Below are 22,492 nucleotides of genomic sequence, written 5' to 3' on the forward strand. Positions count from 1 at the left end.
TTACATGGGTTAGATCTATCAGGTTGTGATTTGTGAATAGGGCCACTTGGAGTTTTATCAAATTTTGGTAGCTTTTAAATTTTACTAAAAAGAATACAAGAAATTATATATAAATCATTTGACATAAATAACCTTACCAGTTACTAGCATACAATATTAGTTATGCACCAAAAGATTATATGTTATGAAGAAACATAAATTAAAATATAGACAAATAAAGTATTTAAAAAGAGTATTTGAGAGTTGATCTCATTATTGCATAAACTCGCAATTTCAATATAAATAAAAAGTGAGAAATTATATGCATGTCAGTCCTTCATCATCTCCTTTTGATGAAACAATCCTTCATCCACTTAGCTTTCAACCTGAAAAAGATGGAAAATGTATACTAAGTAAGTTAATTTTCAATGATCTAAAAAACCAAAATAATTAGCTTAAAATTTTGAAATAAGAGCAAATTCTTGGAAATGAAGGTCACTTACTCTTTGAATTGACAAGATTTAGATACTAGGCTTCTACGACCCCATATTTATGTCGATGTTTGAAATATATAAAATTTGGCACATTCAAATACCAAAAATTAGAAGCATGCATTAAAAAATGATAAGTTATTATTCCAAAATATACTTAATCGCCTGAAACAAGATAATCATTGTCATCTTCATCAAATTATATCATTGTTGCACCATATAGCCAATCCTGTATACAAATTAAACTCTCTACAGTTGATCACCCAATTTGCTATAATATAGATCAAAGGATTAGTCTTCAGTGTTAAATATTGATTCAAAGGAAACCACGGACACAGGATTTGCTAAGATGTCACATGTAATTTTAGATAGCACATAGTATTAATATCATTGGCTTTCCACCGTCCCAAAATATCAAAAATTCTATCATTATCATTACCATCATCATCACTTATGGCAAGAGGATAAAGTTTGTCATCTAAATTAAGAAGTGTTTTCTTTTTTATATTAAGAAGTGTTTTCTTTTTTATATTTGCAAAACTCTTTTCTAAAATCAGCTTTCTTTTTATGGCAAGAGGATAAAGTTTGGGGATAAAGTTTGTCATCTAAATTAAGAAGTGTTTTCTTTTTTATATTTGCAAAACTCTTTTCTAAAATTAGCTTTCTTTTTGTAGCAGAAAAAAACATTCACCCCACAACCTTAGATAGGTCGGAGCTTTCCCACTCATTTCACTTAACATTTGATAGAAAGAAAGATACTCGACATAGAGTTCATAAGTGCAATTATAAATATGTGCATGAATAAACTGGCCGCTACCATAATAAATCTTAGAATGGTAAGAATTTCAATTAGTCAAGCTTGTAGTGATGATCAAGAACAACAAAGACAGCCAATATCACCACTTTCTTCTGCATATATCAAGAGCCATATTTTTTGTACATCCATCCAAACTCTTTGACAATTCATGTAAAGAGACTTGTATGCTATAAATTTCATGACAAGAAAGATTCAAATTACAATACTATGATCCTGTAAAGCATTTAGTTGTACATTAAAATATTTCAAAGAATCGACGAAGAACTTCATCTTTTTGCCAATCAATATCTGTAGGAGCCATAACAAAGTTTGAATTTCGTGCCTGTGAGTGGGACCAAATGCTTTGAAACCCGTTCAAACGTAAGACATTCTTGGAACTCTTGCTTCTTTCATTATGAACTTTTTATATATTTAACATTTAAATGGATTCTTTTATTTGACTCAGACTATCTTATATATTTAGATTAAGGATGCGCATAACCATACATATGACCATAAATAAAAGCATGCCCTTAGAAGAAGAAAAGTTTTCAACAAGAGTTCGAATAAGAACATCATTGGTAGAACAATTGTCAACTATGATAGTGTATATTTTCTCTATGTCCCAATCCACCACACAATGATGGCATTTGTAAGATTTTCTACAATGTGTAGGGATAGAAGTATTGTGAAGTTCAAGATTTTCTTTTGCAGTATTCAGTCATTGTCAATGAAATATGCCCTTAAGAATAAATATCCAAGCATTTTATTTGAAGTTCAAATATTGGTCATAAGACAGACTCAGTGACATGAATCCTTTAATAACATTTTTATCTTAAGACTTTTATTCCTTATAAATTTTTATGCACTCCCTTTTAATAGTTGTTCGCAAGGCAGATTTGAATCTAGGCTGAAGATTAGTGACAATTTTTCACAAACCTTCGCATTCAATTACTGCTAATGGAAATTCATGCATAATAATCATCATGGATATCCCATCTACTACATTCTTGATCAAATTTTCATGCAGCTAGATTACCAAAATATGGGCCTTCCAATGCAAAAGATGATATCACTTGTATTTAGTTTTTTTTTATATATATTTTGAATATAGAAACTATAAGTGCATGCTTCACATATGCGATCAACTTGGTTTTCATCTCTAGTATGGTTCCAAACTCAGGATTTTATTTTAGTTTCTCTCTTGTAATATTTGCGGAAGGTTTTGAGGTGGTTCCACGTGTCGGACCAACAATGATTCGAGTGCGTACTAGAAGACACATGAAGACTAAAAACAATCGAATTACAGTACCTTTCTATTACAAAATAAGTATTCAAATATTTTGAGGATTGAAAATAGTTGGTTTAGATACCAATTTATGGATTAGGAAAACTAGAAAGCCCTCATGAGATATTAATCTTCCATGCATTCACTCTGAAGGATTAAAAGAGTAAAAAGAATGGCACATACTACCAATTTATATTATGATACGAAGCATATCAAATAAAATAAATCTTGAATCGAAAAAGAATGGAAAATCTGTTCCTATCCTGGCTTTTGTGACTTTTGCTGCTACTTCTCAACTTCCGGTAGACTACATGAGAATCATAAAGAGTTAAGAACCATAAAAAGTGATTAATATTGTATAACTTCTCCATTCAAGCAGTAAGTTCAACCTGATCAAGTGAGAAAAGCATGGTGAGGACTTTGGAGAGGTTGAGAACGACATGGAGCTTGGAGTCTTTTGGGGACCTATATGCAAGGGACCAGAAAGAGTTTGAATCCATGGTTGTTTGTGTTGCAAAGGGTTGTACAGTCTTTGATCACTGCTGCATCATCCAATTATGAAGATGGATGACTACCAAATACGACACTTTGCATTATATGCTGGACATGGTACATGGCCACTGGATGCCAAACATCTATCTATTTTTGCAATTAGATGATATGATTATGATCGAGAGCTGTACATTCCTCTACGGTGCAAAATATGCACCATAGAGGATCCCAATTCAGAATGAGTTTGGATCCTCTATGATGTGTGTTTAGTATCCTATAGATCTAATGCAGCCCTTGATCACCACCATATAATTCAATTATGGAGATAGACAGTTATCAAATATGACGTATCACTGTTGGATGCCCATAGTTGTCTGTCCCTATGTTGGTGGCAATCAAGGGTTGTATAGCTCTCTACATGCATAATACACACTAATACCATAGAGAATCCAAACTTGTCTTTATAGCGTTGACAATTTGGATACGTTGATTATATTTCTTTGTCATATCACTTTTCTTCTCTACAATCACATTTATTTTCCTAATCTAATTTACTAATTTATGCATGTAACCATCGACTAGATGATTAGAATCCAATATTGACAAGCATGGTTTACTTTTGACAAACAACTCCTAATATTATAGGGTATATGATAGATGATATCCTTTATATACATGTATACACGCGCGCGCGCGCGCACACACACACACACACATATATATATATATATATATATATATATATATATATATATATATATGTTTGCATGCATGCATGTATATACATATATATGTATGTATATTATATATATGGGCTAAGCTATCAATCTTACAAATTGCTAGCCCAAGTTCAACCTGATTTTAAATCGGGCTGAAAATTCTAGACCCAAGCTTAGCCCAGCCCGTAGAAAATATGCCATCCCACTTAACAAGTGGGTTGGGTCAACAGGCTGTGGAGTGGCCCACCTAATGTTCTTCCCTTACCAAGCACCAAGTGTGTGTATATGCAGAATTGAAATATCAATCATCCCGGTCAATTATGATTAGAACTATTTAGTTCACGCGAAGAAAATTTTTTTATTGAAATATTTTTCTTGAAAAAATAATTTCTAGAAATATGATGCATGAGAAAATAGTTTTAGCATGTTTGGTTGATCATGGAAAGGTGACGCATTCTAAAGTGGCTTATGTTTAGTTGAACATCTATTTTTTTGAAAAAGTTGAATGAATATCTATTATACTTATAACAAAGAAAAAGACTTTATCCATTGATTTTGATGGCTTAAGAGTGCTTTTGGAAAAAAAGAACCCCAATTCTCAACCAGTAGGCAAGTAGCTTTTCTATATCTTATTGGTTTTTTTTTTTATGAAACATGGAAATCTTATTTCCATCACAATGTTACTTTTCTATAAAATATGAGAACCTTATTTCTATAGAAATGCTACTTTTCTATCTCTCTTCTTTAAAAACGTCGACCAAATAAGAGTTATTTCCTTGTTTTTTCGTTTACCACATTTTCTTCCTTCTTTTCTAGCAAACCAAGAGGTGTTGTTCGTCTACACATCAGTAACATTTCATATGTCATGCTTGGGTAATAATATACACAAACTTTGAGTATCATTCTAGTTGTGCATCTCCATATTTTCTTCTCTATCATGACATTTAGAAAAATCATGAAACAATCAAGTGAAATCCTAGCTAATCCATAGAGGATAAAGGATATGCTTGGTTGAAAGAAAATATATGGAATAAAAAAAATATTTTTTCAAATTGTCCAAAAATCTAGTAATGAAATTTTCTAGTTTATAATTTTTTTGAAATAAAAAATAAAAACTATTTTTCAATAAAGATAATTCATTCCTAAAATTTTCCTTTCAACCGATGTAGTCTAGATACTTTCTCTTACACACCATCACATACAGACAAAGTGCCAAATTCTATTACTCAAAATTCAAAAATCTCAAATAAAAATAATCAAGTAGTTTCAACTTATCAACAAAGAAAAATAGCCACCACCATGCAAACGGATTAAATGGAACGAGTAGTTATAATCTTAAGGTAGAGTACTTGATCTTTCTTTGCTCTTGGTGCAGCCCGTTAAACCTCCACGACATCAATAAAAAGACAAACTTTTAAGCATATTTGGAATGATGCATTGTCATCGATATTCCAAATAATTATTAAACATTATATAAATATAATGATGATTCTTTATCTCAAAAAATTATTTTTAAATATATTAAAATACTCACTGAAATAATATTATTATAATAATTTATTGCAGAAATAACGAGCAATAGCAAAAAATAATGGTGTTATCTTTCCTCTTTTTTTAATTAAATAAAATAATATTTTTTTGACCATAAGCCACTCATGATCAGAATTTTGACTGAAATTAAAATTTAAAATAAATATTTAATTATTAAAAGAAAGCATTAGAGAAGATGATAGTCATTATTTGTGTAATAATGATGAGTTATAATGAGAAGTAAAAAAAAATGATATCATAATTTTTTATGCCATTTATCCTAATGGATGAGACTATTTAAACCATGCTTTGCTCTCCTTCCAATCATAAAACAAAAGAGAAAAAAATCAAAGATTTTTTTTTTTTGGTACAATAGCAGCTAACACATGATGCTATTAAATTATAGAGTGATGAGTTATATAGGATGCCATCTAATTTATAATATTATTTGTCTCTATGTAAAAATGTATAGTCCGACAATAAGCATACGCATTCAAAAGACGGGATAATGTTTGACACCTATCAGCCGCTGTTGATGATGATGGTGAGAAAAAAAAAAAAAAACATGATGTTATAATTTTTTATGTTATTTATCTGGATGGACGAGGCCGTCATAACCAAAACCATGCATTTTATTGTTTGAGATCCAAAACCTACCACCGAGTTCTCGAAGAAAAGAAGGAAGGGCAAAGATAAGGGATGGGGATCCAGCACCAGCTATTAAGGAATGCATCCCTGGCTTCATCCAAAACCTTAAATGCTCTCACTCCCCAGATTCCCCCTGCCCGGATTCCAGGCCACGTTCAATCTTCCAGGTGCAGCACAGCATTAAGTCGGTCTTTCTATCGAACCCCTTTAAATTCAACCACAAACCTCCCCAAGATCAGCACTTTATCCAAACCCAAGCCGAGGTTGGTGTTGTCTCATCCGAGCCGGAGGGTTGGTATTGCGATGGCGTCGTCGGGTTCCGTCCAGAATTCGGAGGAGGAATGGAAGGCGATCCTCACGCCGGAGCAGTTCCGGATACTTCGGATGAAGGGAACTGAGTAAGATTGGCTCTTATTTCATCAATTTCTTTTTTTTGTTGTTATTTTGGAAGTTTTGAGTTCTTGGGGTTTGAGTAAGAATGGATTTTTTTTTTGAGTGTTTGTTTTGATGTACCATAACATCACGATATTTTGTGATTCTAGTTGTATCTAAATCTGTAGCTTCTAATGTCTGCTGTCCTTGTTGGGTACCGGGAATTCATAAAATCCCTGAATCGTTGGATTTTAGATATCTTCTTCGGTTAAATTTCTTTAATTTACGATTTTTTTCCCATTTAGATCTTTGCCCTATCAACAAGATCTCAACTTTCAAAAGCTTGCAGCTTTGGATGGAGAAAAGGAGGTAGAATCTAATTTTTGGAAATGAAAATTCCATTCCTTTTGCTCCGTACTTTTCATTGTCCTGGTAGATGGTACTTGGCCCTAAGATAACTTCTTCTTCGAGAAAGAAGAACTTTGGAATTAAAGGCTTGTGCTTATCTTAAAAAAATTGTGTCATATCGGGATTTTCCTGAGAGAATGATGTGCCAGTTTGGAATAAACCATGCAAATTTGCATAACTTTCTTGGTTGATATATTTTAATGACACATATCTGGTTCTGGGTTGTTTCTTTCATCAAATTCTTGATGAACTTGGTCGATCCTGATAATTAGCCTTGTTGCATCTAGGTTCATAGTCTATGAATTTGATTTCTTGTAACAATTGTTTGAGCATTTTGATTTTTGGATACTTATGACTTCCTTGTCATCAAAAGCCTGATGTTCCCTTATCAATTGAAATATGGCTTAATCATAATGTTATTGAGTTGAGACCTGGGGATTAAAACTCACTTACTCTTGGCTTTTATGTTGGAAATGTTGGTCTGCCTATTGCCATTTTGATTATCACTTATGCTGTTTGTTTCTTTGTAGCTGGCTTTTGAGAAATAATCTAAACTGTTTGTTTAATTGTTTTCTCTTGGGCTTGTTATCTTCTAGTTTGACTAGGTGCATCTCTTTTCTGATTTGGAATTATGGATTAGTATAATTTGTTTTGTAGTTGGCAGTTTCAGTACTTGTTAACTGGAATATCTGATGGTATGCTGAATTCATCTTGTTTTGGGTTGTCTTATTTACCTAGTCATCTCAGAACCATCAAAGTAATCATTTGAAATATTATACTCCATGTTACTTACTATTTTCCAAGACTTTTTGTTTTACTGTTCCTATCTGCTGAATCGCATGCATTTTGCTGCCTAACATTTAAATTACACAATTGATTTACTTCTTGATTCACTATTTCTAGTGTGCTTGATGATTGGGATGAATGCATATATCAGCTGAAATCACAGGATTGTCAATTAGCATCTACTTTTAGCTTTAAAATCCAGTGGTCTGAATATGTGTGAATGTAGACAATGACCTGTTCACCTATTCATCTTTTTGTACTCTTTATTTTTTATTTTTTTTGAGCTACTTAGCTTTGTATCTTGTACATTGCTTGATTTATTGGATTTTCAATTGGTTGATTCATACTATCTGGAATCTTCTACCTAGAGTGCTGCACCTACTTCGAAATTGCTCCATTATCTTGCTCCTGCACCCGCTTCTTAGGGGCTTCCTTATTCAAAGCTTTCTTAGCGCTCCACTTCCCTGCTCCTGCATTTGAAGCTATTCTTCCACCTGCTCTTGATTCAGGTATCAAAGGATGGTTATCTGTTTTTTGTTTGATTTATTTTATTTGAATATTAATTATTTATATTGAGAGATAATTTGCATGGTGATCTGAAACTTCTAGTTTTTCCTTCCATCAACTAGCCTTCTAAGACTCGTGGCAGGCTTCTCTCTTGCTTGAAGATGCCTGGAATACGAATTTGGCTCTGACTCTGGAGGATTGAACTCATGTTAAAAACTGGGCATGAAGATTTTGTTCAATCCTTCCCTATAACCTTCTCAACTTGGAGTTATAATCCATTGCAACCACCATTAAGGCATGTTTGGATATTCTTACAGGGTTGGGCTGAAAATCTTGTAGCAATCGGATTTGTTGGCCCATCTAACTTGCATTTTCTAAGAGCCTGTCCAAACCAAACCTAGGTCCTAGCTTTTGGGCTGCAGGAAGAAAAAAAGATCTATGGAGGTCTTTTTTTTTTCCACAGGATTTAGGCCGGGTGGTATTTGGTTGATACAGGCCATGCTTAAATGGACAGCCTAATTCATGAATCCTATAGGATGTTCAGGCAATCCTGTAGGAATATCAAAGCAGGCCAAAAGGCAAAGGCTCTGTTGGTTGGTTTACATAGTAATAATGTCGTCACTTTATTTAAAGGGAAAGAGCACTTGCATGGTTTTGACATTTATTAGATGGTTTTATGGTTAAACTATTTATTCAAGTAAATGTCTTCCAGAAATATTGTTGTTTTTGTTTTAATCAAATAATGAACTTTGCAAAGAAATGTTCTCTTTTTAAAATAATAACATATGGAATATGTGATGGAATTCAATATGATTTTGTGCATCCCACAAATCTGATGGCACAAATCTGATTTTGATGCACATAAGCTTAAAGATGTGATCCATGTAAGTGCTCTATTAGAATCTCATATCGATGTTGCAAATCTCATAATTTTGGGTCAACATTTATTTTTCCCCAAAAGAAAAATGTGCAAGTGATAACTTACATTATCAAGTGGTCTTTTGTTTCTAACTTGACCTCTACTTCCCTCATTTTTCATTTCATTGCACTTGCATATATGTAAATTGCGAGTCTCAAGGCAAGGGAGAGCTTGTTCCACCGTAAGTTAAACCAACTAGTGCTCTTGGTTTTCTCCATGGTTGTTCTGATGGTGAGCTTATACTGATTCATGAGCTTGAATGGATCAGTTTCAAATTTCATGCCACGTATTTGATCTTTATGGTTCATATTACTATATTTATTTTTAAAAAAGATTAAAAGAAAGCACGGAGCGGACACTCTAGTAGAACTCAGCCCCGGCCTGCATCCCTCAATCTCAGAAAAATAAATTAGAGAAGGAAATGTGAAAGAATAATTTAAAACAAAAAGAAGAGGAACGTACAGCTTTGAGATCTTATAATGCCACTTCCACTAATTTATTTATAATTCAGTATATTGCTCATTATATATGACTGGCTGTTGGCTTCTTGAGTAGCTCATAAGTTGAGTCAATTGCTAAACTGACATTATTCATTTCATTTAATGGCTTCAAAAGAATGGAACAAGGCTTGTTACTTACAGCTAAGGCTTAAGATTATCCAATCATTTCACTCAATGGTTGTCCAATTGTCATTAAGGAACCTGAAAAGTACATATGCAACAAAGAGCAAATATTGTAGGACTAAATGTTTAGGGTTAGCATATCTATGTATTTATGTGCATGCACTTGCATGTGGGACCATGAAAAATTTAGGAAGAATGAATACTTCCATTTCTTTTTTCCTTCAATTTCTTATGTTTTGTTTGCATGCCAAGTCAAGAATTGAGCTTGTTTCTTATGTTAATTGAATATGATGTTGTTTTTCAGATACCCAGGCACTGGTCAATATGACAAATTCTTTGGTGAAGGCATATATGAATGTGCTGGTTGTGGGACTCCCCTTTACAAATCCACTACCAAGTTCAATTCTGGGTGTGGCTGGCCAGCTTTCTACGAGGGTCTTCCTGGAGCTATAAATCGCTCAGTGTGCTTCTTTTCTTATTGTTTTGCAATAATATATTCTTTTTCATGCTTCCCTTCAGCCAATTTATCTGTGTTTACAATAATAGTTTAACAAGGGTGACTTATCTTTTCAGCCAGATCCTGATGGAAGGAGAACGGAAATAACTTGTGCAGCTTGTGGTGGGCATTTGGGTCATGTGTTTAAAGGCGAGGGGTTTAACACACCAACTGATGAACGACATTGTGTCAATAGCATTTCACTCAAGTTCACTCCTGCCTCCTAAGCAGCTAATTTCCTCTCATGTTTATTATATGTGATGCCTTCCTAGATAAATAATAAAGTTGACCTATGTATAAGGATCTATTATCATCAACTGCTTCATATTGTCGGTTTATGAATAAGGATCTATTATCATCCAATGCATCCTATTGTCAATGGAAAGTTATGTAGAACGGCTTCAAACATTCTTTCTGTTGTTCCTCTGAACTGTTTGCGGATCCATGCCTTATTCTCAATCTTCTTAACTGAAGACCCACACAAAAACAAAAACAAAAAAAAGAAAAGAAGAAGAAGAAGAAGAAAAGTCTTAATTGAAGGGACAAATTATGATCAAATATCACCAATCCTCTGTCATGAAATGTACGATGTGCCTCCTCTCTTATTCGAAAACAAAGGGGAGAATCAAAAACCATCAGGGTTCAGGTACTCCAATATCATCTTTTTTGATTCTGGGATCAGAAGTTTTTCCACAGCTTCTTACAAGGGAATATGAAGTTTTCATTTTCTGCAAGAAGAATGCCTGCCATGAGTCACTTGTTCTATGCAGATGATTGTTTGATAGTGGCAAGTCTCATTTGTAGGTATAGTAAACAGTACTATACCACATGTTAATCTTTCAGGTCAGAAGTCATAAACTCGAAGTATGGTCAAGCATCTTGGTATCCAGATGGACAGCAGTAAGTTAGTGTTCCTCATTCCTTTTCCTATAAGAAATCAGCTGCACTTTAATTGGGATGAAAGTTAGCTCCTGCCTCAGAAGCAGCTTGCTTTCTTCTACGGGATATTTTAGCTTTCATTTACAAACAATAAGAGTTTTAAGGGCTTTGTTTTTGAATCTGCTTTTTTTTTTTTCAGTTTTCTGTAAGGGTAGTTTATGTTAAATGACTTACAGAATGCCTTTGTTGTATCTTCAATTGTCAATGAATGGCATCAAACCCTATATTGATAATTTGGATCTGGCCTGCAGTTCTAGGGTAAAGAGCATGGTCAGAGATAACTTCAGAGGAAACAAAACCTACCTGTTCCTGGATGTAAGCACTCAAATGTGAAGCTTGTCGGTTTTGAAAGTTTCCTTTAGATTGATATGACCCTGATTTTTATGTTTCAAGTCTTTCAGTCTCCAAATTCTAAGCTTCTTTTAATATCGGCAGTTATATTATTTCAACCAGTTCATTCCTGAACAGGTTACAACAGCTGCTGCTTGTTGCCCTCTATTCTGAAGATTTTGATTGTTTTTTCTTTTTGACAATTTGGTGGAAAACACAATGTTGTTCCACCATTCAATTAGTATGCATGCTAGGGCCTTTTTTTTTTGAACTATTATTTAAATCAGATTTACATTATGGGTCAGAAAAGGATTTGTTATACAGTAGGTTCTAATCAACTAAATCTATGATGATTTAGAGAAATATAGTTGATTAGGTTCCCTAGAATTGGCCTCCAGTAAAGAGGTTTAAATGGAGATTCCTTGGTAAAGTTAGATTCCTAGCAAAAATGATAATGAGGGTTGGGAGGATTTTGGTCTAATGATTCACACTGGTGCAGTTTTAAATCTTTTAATTTTTTTGGACTGTGAACGTTGCTAATTTTCCCCCGTTGATGGTGATCTTCAGTCTTTTGATCTCTAAGGCTTCAGTCATTGTTCCAAGGCAAATGGCTCAACCAAAGATAGGATGTTAGATACCTTAGACTTTTACTTCATCTACAACTCATCGTCTTTATAATTTTCACTGGAGATTAGTACTGGGCACACCTATTCCTGTGTGCAACAATTGTGCTAAATAACACAACATCAGCTCCAACTCTAAATGCATGCTTAGAGAGCATAATATCTTTTTTTTAAATTATCTTGGCATAGCATAATATGTTAAATTTTTACTATCTGCGAGTTTTTTTTTGCATCAGTTCAAGTCATAACTCTTTCTTTGGACGCAGAGTCCTTTCTTTGGCGTGCTATTTGATGTTTAATCTCTATCAACTGAAAGTTCTATTCCTGCCCCAGTTTCAATGGCTGTTCAATGTTTAGTATATAGTCCTTTACATACTTATGCTTGAATGTGTGCAGAACAGATATAAGAATGTACATAAGTATATGTGTGCAAAATACTATTAAACAAAAGCAAAAAATAAAAATACGGAATGAATCAAGGAACTAAGGACATTTCCAATACCGAAAAAATCGGCACCACCCATTGATTTTGCACCTTCTAACATCTCGAGACGAGAATTTGCTCATCACGTTCCTTCGCTGCTCTTTCCTGGATTCTTTGGAGTGAATATTGTATAAAGACCGAGTGTTAAATGACAATTAACTGAGGACTGGGCATTATGTCCCCTTCCTTTTCTGGTTCAATGTCTATGTTTCTATTTCAACACTCTCCAATGATTATTAGATAGGCAACAATTATTGCTTTCTGATTTGAAAAGCATTTAAATACTATTAAACAAAAGCAAAAAATAAAAATAATTTTTCTGAAAATATAACCATCTTGCACCCAAAATTTTATTTAAATTTTGATGGATTCTGTGTGCATTTGCATGTGTTCTTTTACTAGTTAAAATATATAGATAAATAGATAGTAGCACCAACTTGTCTTCTTAAAATTGTGTGGACCACCAAGTCATGGAAAGATGAAAGAAACTTTGATCAGATGAGGATTACAATTGCTCATTCTTCCTTGTGTGTTACAAGGTAGCCAACTCAAGCATGCAGTCAGATTGACCATGCTATCCATTAAATTAAGGCTAGAGGTTCCGAACTCGCATCTTAGGAAGTGGGATGGATATGATCCGGCTAAATTGATCTAATTAACTCGATCTAACCTAAACCGATTTGGCCCAATCCAATGTTGGTTGGGTTGGATTTGAGTTGAGAAACTCAGATTAAAGGTCTGATTGGGTTAAATTTTTCATAAAATTTATTTTCCACATTCTATGATTTATTAATTTTATGAAAATAGATTTTATTGAAAATAACCATATAAATGTTTTGATAAAAGTTATTTATTTTAAATTATACACTTATTTTAATAAAATTTGTTAACTAAATATTTGGACTTTCAATCCGATCTTAACCCAAACTGACCTGACCCGTCTGATTTCCATCGCTACTTGCAAAACATAAATATGATGTCACCTTCAGCTGTACCTTTCTAATATCTGCCGAGGTATCTACTTAGGTTGTCTACAGGATTGCTCGTTGTTGGTAGTTGAAACCGTTGCGAGGAGGACTTCATGGTTCAGCTAACCAAATCAAAGACCGAGCTCGCCTGTGAGAGCACAACCACGGCCGCTTCTTCTGAACCCCCCCCCCTCCGATCTGCATCCTAGATCTCAAACCCCTCTCGTTTTTCTATCTTCATCCAAAATCCCAATTTCCTACATAAAATTGCTTCTTTTGATTCCTTATGCTGTACCGACAGGCACCGGTTCGGTACAGGTTCAACTGAGCGGTTCCGGTCGGTTCAGCATACCTTGAGTCAAGCCATGTCAACTAAGTTGAGGAGATCCAAGATGACTATTTCATCGCCAATCGATGCTAACCCTATTAGAAATTTCTAGTCATGCAAGGAATACCCATTGAAGAACGGAGTTAGATCACCAAATAAGATTTGCATAAGCTCACTAGGACCTCTATAAGGAGTACGAAGCCCATGACTTGTCAAAGTTGAATTTCTCAAGCCAGGGAGAATTGATGCAAATAGGAGATGCACTAAAAGATAAGAATTGACCCTTAGGGTTATAGTAGAACCAAGCGCATCCAGGGTGATACGACAGCAATACTCATGTTGTCAAAGGATCCGATGATGGATAGCTCATTTTCAAAGCCAACAAACACCCGACGGTGGTCACTCCGCTGTTAGAAGCATCCAAAGGCACGTAGCTCACCATCGGAAGGTTTTCTTCTAGAAACAAACCAAGAAGACTCTCATATGAGCTCGAAGACGTACATTGTTCTAAATAATTTGGAGCGCATATCACCACAAATTCCTAGTAGTCGATCCTGAGTCAAAGACAGACTTGAAGATCTGACAGTAAGAATCCAACTTTAGATGGCTTTTGATGGCAAATTGACTACCTTCCAGAGCCTTCCGGCAGCGCCCTTCTCACCATCAGAAAGAAATCTCCTTCTAGAACCTCTTTTGGTTAAGATTATTTAGCTTGGCTGTGTTGGGGCTGTAGTTTCAAAATTGTAATCGGATTACAGAGAACCTCTATGAGTTGTCTTCATTGCAAGGGCTGTGGGACATTATCAATAGCTCCCCATGTACAGTTTTTCATCATTGAAAGTAATAACATGTTCCATTGAAATTTTCTCAAATTATTGAGTAATGAGAAGCTGCAGTTTGGGAGGAGGCTTTGGTGTTGCTGAAACCCTTGAAGACTGGAGGTGTGAGGTTGAAGGTCCAGCATGAAGAGGAGGTGTAGGGTCTTCTAGGTATCAATAAGCACAGGTTTTATTTCTTTCCATTAACCCTTAATTACTTTTACTCTACATCAATTTTCTGCGTCAGCTTTTACTTTAGTTTTGCTTCTAGATTTTCATTTCTGCTGTGTTACTTTAGTCTCGTGTAGGATAAGGACTCCCATAGGGCTCCATATTGCTTGACCTATAATAGAACACAGGGTGCAGATGTAGTGTTTTGAGGAGTTTTCACAAGCTAGAGGGCTTCTAGTCCTGCAAGGTAATTTAGAAGCCTCTTGAGGATGTCAGGAGAGTAGTAATTCTAAAGGGTTCTAATGGAGTCCATAGTTGATGTGTAAGAAATTCTCAGGTCACACTAAGAAAAGTTCAAGTGGGGTTTAGATGAGTTAGAAAGGGGATAATGTCTACAAAAATCAGAAATAGTTAAAGGGTATAATCAAGGATAAAATAAGGATTTAACCACTAGTTGGGGGGCAAATATCAATTTTTATTTCTAAAAAACAATTTTAACCTTTTCAGTTAATCAAGTATCATGTATTCGATAAAAGAAAATGTGCAGGAGATTTCTTGATATCATTATTAATGTTCTTTTTCAAGGATGTAAATCCTGATACCATATATCATTCTAGCCTAGTGCCGGGTTGATATGGTACCATGGAACTGCTAGTCTGACTCATGGGATGGTGGGGCATCCTAGTACCATGCTTTGATGCCTTTTCTTTTTTGTTATTTTTAACTTTTGTTGTTTTAAATGAATTTGTGATAAATATTTAAATGCTTTAAGTTCCTTAGATATGATTTTTTAGTTTGATGATGGGTTGTACGATGCTTGAGCAGGCAGATGTCGAGGATGCTCTTACTAGTTTTGCAAGGTCTCCACCATTGAGGAGGTCAGATCTCAGGGAGGGCAAGCTGAAAATGGGTTGAGCCTTCCCCTTCCTCTCCTCTCTCTTCTCTCCCTTCCTCTCCTCCTCCTTCCTCTCTTTTGCTCTCTCTCTAAGTTTTAGCCCCTCTCATGACTGAAGCAAAGAAGAAAGACAACAATAAAGGGCCAAGTGCTCTCTTTCTTATTCACGTCTAGCCTAACTGACTTGTCCTAATTGTACCAACTGAAACAGCCAAAGCACCCCAGTCTATGCCTAAACTGGTTTCCCCCACTGGTCCCGCATACAATTTCCTTTGTGGAATGGTATCGTACTATTAGGATAGGCTGACACAGTAGGGTCTTTAATCCTTCTTCTTGTTTAATATTGGATAGAAGCAATAATTTCATGTAAAAAATTGAACTAGAATGAGAATATTCATCTATTATTTAATAGAGTTTGGGAAATAAATGAATTGAAAATAGCAAGTTTTTAGTTAATGCAACAAAACAATTTGAGTGCCAATCATATGTCATAGAAGTACATGTATTTAAAAAAATATGGTGCAATATAGTTGGAGTTGTTCGGGGCCCTCATTTTCTTCTTGAATTGATAAATAGGTGAATTGTTTAATAACAAGAGGAATTCTATTTTGAGATTCTTGAGCAAAACTTTTGAGACATACCAACAAAGACCAGCAAAGTGATGCCCTTTTCGTTTAAGTGTTCAGCTCTTTTTTCTTATTTTGTTTTCTTTTTCCTTATTAGATTTATTGCATCGGGTCTTGGGTTGAATAACTTTTGGAAATAAGCTCAACGTATTTAAGCAGGACAGTGGTGGACCATACATGAGATTTGGATGTGGCTGGAAACAACTATCTAGAACTGGTAGATTAGAAATTTGGAATACTGAGAGTCAAGATTTGCTGTTTCGGTATTGAACCCTATACCGGTACCGTATTATAGTGTCGGTACATGATATGGTACGAGACGGTGAGGCATACTGAGTGTCGGTATGATACGAGTTTGCGTACCGATTCTGTACTGGTGTGGTAAGGTACAGTACTGACCGGTGCGGCAAACCTTGTAGAGAGTTGTACTATATCAAAAATTTTAAAACATCATGAGTGATTAAATGGCTGCTTAGGGAAGTTAAATGAGAGAACCGGAACTCTTATGTGACATGGTAGGTGTCCTATTTGAGTTTTAGCCAGATCGTGTCCAACATTCCAAACTAAATAAGCAAGGTGAGGACCACATTGGTAGTTCCTTTATTGGAATGCTCCTTGTCCACAAAAGTCCTTAATTAGGGTTTTTCCTAATTCTCCTTGGTATTGATGATAATGGCTACATCAATATGTGCATAGGTGTCCATACATCAATCCCAAATTATATAGTTAGATTGCTTTTTGCTTGATAAATCCATCAACCATAATCATGTAAGTTCTCCATGATACTGATGACATCCAATGCACACAGGCATCTTGTAAGTATTTTTACTAATGAACATGTATAGGTAATTTAATATTATTTAGTGATCATTTCAGGTAACATTTTAGTGCTTATTTACTTGATTTCTGATGACATCATTGATGTTTTTTCAGAAGGAATTCTTGGTGAAACTCTTAGCAAGTTCAGCATATGGAGTCTCTACATTAGTTTTGTGCTAGCAGCTGGCTGATTTATCAGACTTCAGTGTTCAGAACTCAGAATGCGAATATTCTATGAGAATCTCCCATCCTGCGACCGGTATGACTACAACCCGAGATTCTTCAAGTTTAACTTAAATATAATATAGATATATTTGTTATTCAAATCCCAAAAAAATCACCATGTTTACCTCTATGAACTTCAAAATTTCTTCTATTTTTCATTATTCCTAATAACCTTTCATTTATATTTATATTTTCTGTGTTGATAGAACTTGTTTTCCATTTTGTATGCGAACTAAGATTTATGTCATCTCAAATTCAATCTACTGCATCCTTGTTGTTTGCATACAATTTTAATCTAATTTTGATTTCTTTTGGACTAACAGAAAAAAGCAGTTCTATCAACATGTAATGGATGGTGGGAATAAATATTAACAATCTTTTATGTCCTGCTTTTCTCCTTTCTTCTTTGGTTTGAGATTCAAAAAATTTCTTTGTTCATATTTAGGCTGATAACAATCTGTGAGAACAAATATGCTGCACGGGCAGAGGGTAAGCTTGAAGTGGAAGAAGTCCATTACTAGAAGAGTATACAAAGCCGGACTAGGAATTACATGGAACTTGATTCACATTAGTAGTTACCAGCTTCATGGAGATGCTTGTAATGATAGATGCTACCCAAAGTTCGCTATCTCGGTACCGGACTCCGTACTGGTGCCACGCTAGCATAGTGTCGGTATGGTACGGAATTCTTTTAGCGTACCAAGTGTCAGTACGCCATCCATACCGGATACTAGTACCGAACTGGTGCAGTATGGTAAGTCCCATACCGCCCGGTTCGGGCCGGTATGGCATACCAGGATGCTAACACAATTTGATAGTCTAACAAAGGCAAAGAGCAAGGAAATAAGGAGGAGCCTCAGTCGTAGGTAACAATTTATGATATACTATGATTTTTTTTTTGTTGAATGCTGATAATGTTTATACAGGAATCCCTTTACTGGGTAAATTAAGCAAGATAGGTCTATGCATTCTCAGTTTAGCCCTCTCTGTAACTCATTGATATTTATATGAAAGCTGAGGTAGTTTTAGCTGCTGTTGAGGTGCTGAAAGAGTTAATGTTAACAGATTCTATACGTAGATTTGTTAAAGATCCAGACTCTCATGTTGTTGTTTGTCACATTGATGGGCTATGTGTGTTTAATTGCAGACTGAATCATCTTAGATAACCTTTATAAGGACCAAGGTTTTAGATACTGGTGGGATGGCAGCATGCCACCATCCCAGGTCTCAAGACAGAGCCCATCCTAGTGTCGAGACAAGACAAGTCGGGAAGCAGACCAGGGTGGGACAACACCATCTTAAGTGTCGGTAAGCGTGGTGTCCCGTTCCACAAAAAAACTAGGATGGCCTTGTGTCCCACGGTATCAAAACCTTGTGGCTTAATCTTTGATCAACTTTGACATCAAGAAATTAATTTTCAAGTTCGTTGCATTTTTGTTTTCTTTCACCCTATTTTCTCTAGGCGACACTTGTAATATTATTCTTTAAACTATCACAAATTAATCAGTTTTAATGGGATGAATGATTTTTTGAATGTTTGCTTATTGGTCCTATTGATCTAGATAATTTTGAGTCGCAAATGTTCTATGCAGAACATATTCATGACGTATTCGGGGAACAATCATGCATTAGATATCGTGTTTCTATTGTTGTTATTTTTCTATTTTTGCTTCTTTTTATATGAGTAGGTTCAACGACATATCATTAATGCTATATTTGGATTGCAGGAATGGGAGGTGGGAATGGGTATCATCCCCAATTCCTATGGTTGGTAACTTGCATTGGGAATATTGATTTCAGTATCAGATTGCCATAGAAAAGGACAAACCACACCCAGGGGGCTTGGGTATTGTTATCTCCAGTGCTGGATATGTGCTTGTAAAAGAGTTTTTTTATATTATATTTCTTGATATAAATTATATATTGAAAAGGTGCTATAATAATATATTATTTATTGGCTAATGGAATAATATATATTATAGCTCATATTAGTACTAATATATAAGATATAACTTAGATTATTACATGATACTATATATTACATATTATGTATTATGATAAATAATGAGTTAGGCCAGGATATATGATATTATCATTTATATTAATAAATTATAAAATATTAGTAAAATAATACATATAAAATTATACTATTTATTTATGAAAATAAAATGTTGCCTTTTGTTTAATTTCTTAGAGCTTCACCGAAAGTTAGAATTAGATCTACCTTTGAGAGATTGGGATACTGTAAGAAATGGAAAATATAATCAAGAGACTAGAAGTCAAAGTATGCTATACCGTATCGAACCGAACGGTACGGGGCGTATTGTACTGTACTGGTTTGGTACCGGTACATGGTATAGAGAGCATATCGACACTTGGTATGCCGAACTGGCTCTCATACTGGGCGTACCGATACAGTAATAGGGTGGCATTGGTACGAGGCTTGGTACCAAGACAACGTATCTTGTTAGAAGTGCTTCTCAACAAAATCTATAGTTTATTAAACTTAAGAACCTTTATAAGGAGTCCTATAGTTATTTGAAATTCCAAAAAGAATAGGGAGATAAGGCTGGGAGTGAACCAAGAGGAATGGAGGGTAATACTGTCTGAGATTGTCTGTTCCGAGGGTCTCTATCTATCTAATAAATAGAATTTTGGTTTTTCTAGGGGGCTCCAAGCCCCCCCCCCCCCCCCCAACAAAACATGGTTCCACCCTTGAATATACTAATGTTAGTATTCTTAAATAATACATTATATTTTATTTGTTTTATTGTACTATATAGTTAATAGAAGTATATGTCATGTTACATTATATATTTACTATAATAATATAGTACATTATTTTATATTATAATAAATTTATAATCATCATGATAATGATATTAATATTAATAATAACAACATTATTAATGATATTATTGTTAGTATTAAAATATACTAATATAATTTTAATATATTAATGTAATATTACTATTACTAAATAAAATCTTACAATCACAATATTAATATTAATTTATTAAAGTAACTATGTTATAATATGCTACAGCAGTTTTCATTTCCTTCAAGATTACTTGGACTTATCCAAACATGGGGATCAAACTTATTCATTCCCGATAATTTCCAAGAATGGAGTCCTAGTAGTGGTAAAATAATTCCTAATACCCATTCCTAACAACCAATGCTTAATTTCCTAGCAAAATTGTCCCTGAATGCTAGACTTGTGACTGGCAGGTAGCATGGTGCAACGTGGTTTAATTCAAAAAGCATCAAGGAAAATTAAGTCTCGACATGCCATAAGTGATGACCTCTATCTTCGACCAAATTTAGTCATTTGGACTGCTGGGTCAAAGAAATGGTGATTCTCACCAAGGTTATTTATATGTAGGATTGTTGCTCGTATAATCAAATAAAATTATAAGTTATAACTGAGCTTTGATAAAATGCATATTTTGCGCTCGGTCCATCATTAGCAATTCATTTCATGTCTCACATATGCTTAAACTATAGTGGAACAGATACACAATCTACCAAATATTGTGGGGCAATCTCTCCACTGATCAATCTATTCTATGCTAAATATCTATACTTGAATTAATAAAAGTAGCTAGTGTGTATCACTGCAGTCATGCGATACGAAAACTTAATATATTGCATGCATCATGTCAAATACAACGTCTTACATGAAGGTAAAGCTAGCATCATGTATCACTGATCACATTCTAAGGTCATATGCAGCCCTTCTGTTTGCAAGATCAACTTTAATGTGGATCATGATTTTAAACATACATTAGAATAGAAGAATCAGAATAACAATTTTAAAGAAATTTTATCTGATAAAAGTCCATTCTTAGTGCTGGTATGCATACCCCAACATGTATGTAGATGAGCATCAAACCAGAGTTTTCGGTGCAGTGTGCAAGGGGCTGGCATATTCTGAAGTGGCCATTTTGCCCCCAGCAGTTCAGCAAAAGAATATCTGCTGGAGTACATGACTTTTAGTGCTTATTAAATTTATTAGCACAAGGTGCTATTTTAAAGTTGAACTATTAGGTGGCTTTTGGTGTTTTTGTTTTTTAACCAAGGTTCTAGATACTGGTGGGATGGTAGGGCATTTGATCTCCCGAGTGTCGAGATGGAACAAATAGGGAAATAGACCAGAAGGGGACAAGACATTTGCTGTCCCAAGTGTTGGTATACGGGACATCCTGTTTGATGGACACATCGGGATGCTCCTAACCCCATGGTACTTAAAATTCTGTCTTTAACACTCCTATAAAAGTGGATTCTATTTTATGTCTCATTGTCTAGGCAGAGCTAAGGTATAAAACACTAAACCAATTTACATAGAAGGACATATTAACTGATCCAGTAACCAAAGCTTTTTTTTTTCTTGGTTATTGATAATAATAACCTATGAATGATAAAGTTAAATCATCTGCAAGAATTGCTCTGTTCAGAGTGCTGCATTTTGTTTAGTGATTAGTGTTCTATTTTGGATTGATTGGTTCATTTTCATTATGTAAGACATTTATTGATTGCTCTACTTGTTTGATAGGTCAACCACCATAGTGCTCTATCTTCTTCAGTGGCGTCAGTGCTTGAATCTTTTGGTAGGTAGAAATGAGAAATGCACTGCCAAGTTGAAGTACTAACTGCATTAGAGGCCTGTAATAGGTATACTACTTTCATGGGACGGCTTTGGTTATCCACACAATTATATAAATTCAGTGTACTTGCTTTTTTTTTATTTTTAGGCCTTCTTTTTCGAAAATTTATGATTTAATGTGCACTGAAAAATTCCACAACATATTGTATGATTTCTCTATGTTGTAAGAGAATTCTGAATTTTCTTTACACTCTGAAAAAGGAGCACCTGTACCGCCTTTTCCCCCCATAAATCATTTCATCAAGAAAAAAGCATTTGTTCTGCCCTTATGGAAGTAGCCCAATAGCTCCTGGAGCAAGTCATACAAGGTATAGTCTTGGGAATTTTCATATCTAAGGGCTGCAGCAAACTATCGTCTTGTTGAGGATCGTATGTGTTGTTGAGTCCCACCTGGAATAATTAGTAGGATAGAGAAAGGTTGATAGAAATTATCGAGCTTAAAATTTAGGTTCAGCTGGATTCTAATGTGTATATCGAGTCCTTGTGGTAGGTTCTATTTCCCAGCATCATCTATCTTTGAAGGGATACTAACAACTGTATGAGTTC

General features: G+C 34.7%; 1 protein-coding gene across 19 annotated transcripts; it reads left to right on the top strand.

Annotated features, from left to right (window-relative positions):
• The first annotated feature begins 5,811 nt into the window (after nucleotides 1–5,811).
• LOC103713395 (peptide methionine sulfoxide reductase B5-like) lies at nucleotides 5,812–22,136 on the top strand. 19 transcript variants are annotated; one of them, XM_017844344.4, is made up of 7 exons: nucleotides 5,817–6,341; nucleotides 9,863–10,019; nucleotides 10,132–10,954; nucleotides 11,245–11,308; nucleotides 15,541–15,625; nucleotides 17,170–17,314; nucleotides 21,836–22,136. In XM_017844344.4, exons 1-3 carry the CDS (start codon nucleotides 5,995–5,997, stop codon nucleotides 10,279–10,281), a joined length of 654 nt encoding a protein of 217 aa, XP_017699833.1. In that variant the 5' UTR covers nucleotides 5,817–5,994; the 3' UTR covers nucleotides 10,282–10,954; nucleotides 11,245–11,308; nucleotides 15,541–15,625; nucleotides 17,170–17,314; nucleotides 21,836–22,136. The 19 variants fall into 19 exon arrangements, with proteins under 19 accessions (XP_088571359.1, XP_017699833.1, XP_088571357.1 ...); XM_088715231.1 differs by having other exon boundaries at nucleotides 15,541–15,593; XM_088715226.1 differs by adding an exon at nucleotides 19,008–19,126 and having other exon boundaries at nucleotides 10,132–15,625.
• The last annotated feature ends 356 nt before the right edge of the window (nucleotides 22,137–22,492 follow it).

Source organism: Phoenix dactylifera, chromosome 2 (genome assembly GCF_051530095.1).
Source record: "Phoenix dactylifera cultivar Ajwa chromosome 2, Ajwa_hap1_PhDact_Kaust_v1.1, whole genome shotgun sequence".
NCBI classification, from domain to species: domain Eukaryota; kingdom Viridiplantae; phylum Streptophyta; class Magnoliopsida; order Arecales; family Arecaceae; genus Phoenix; species Phoenix dactylifera.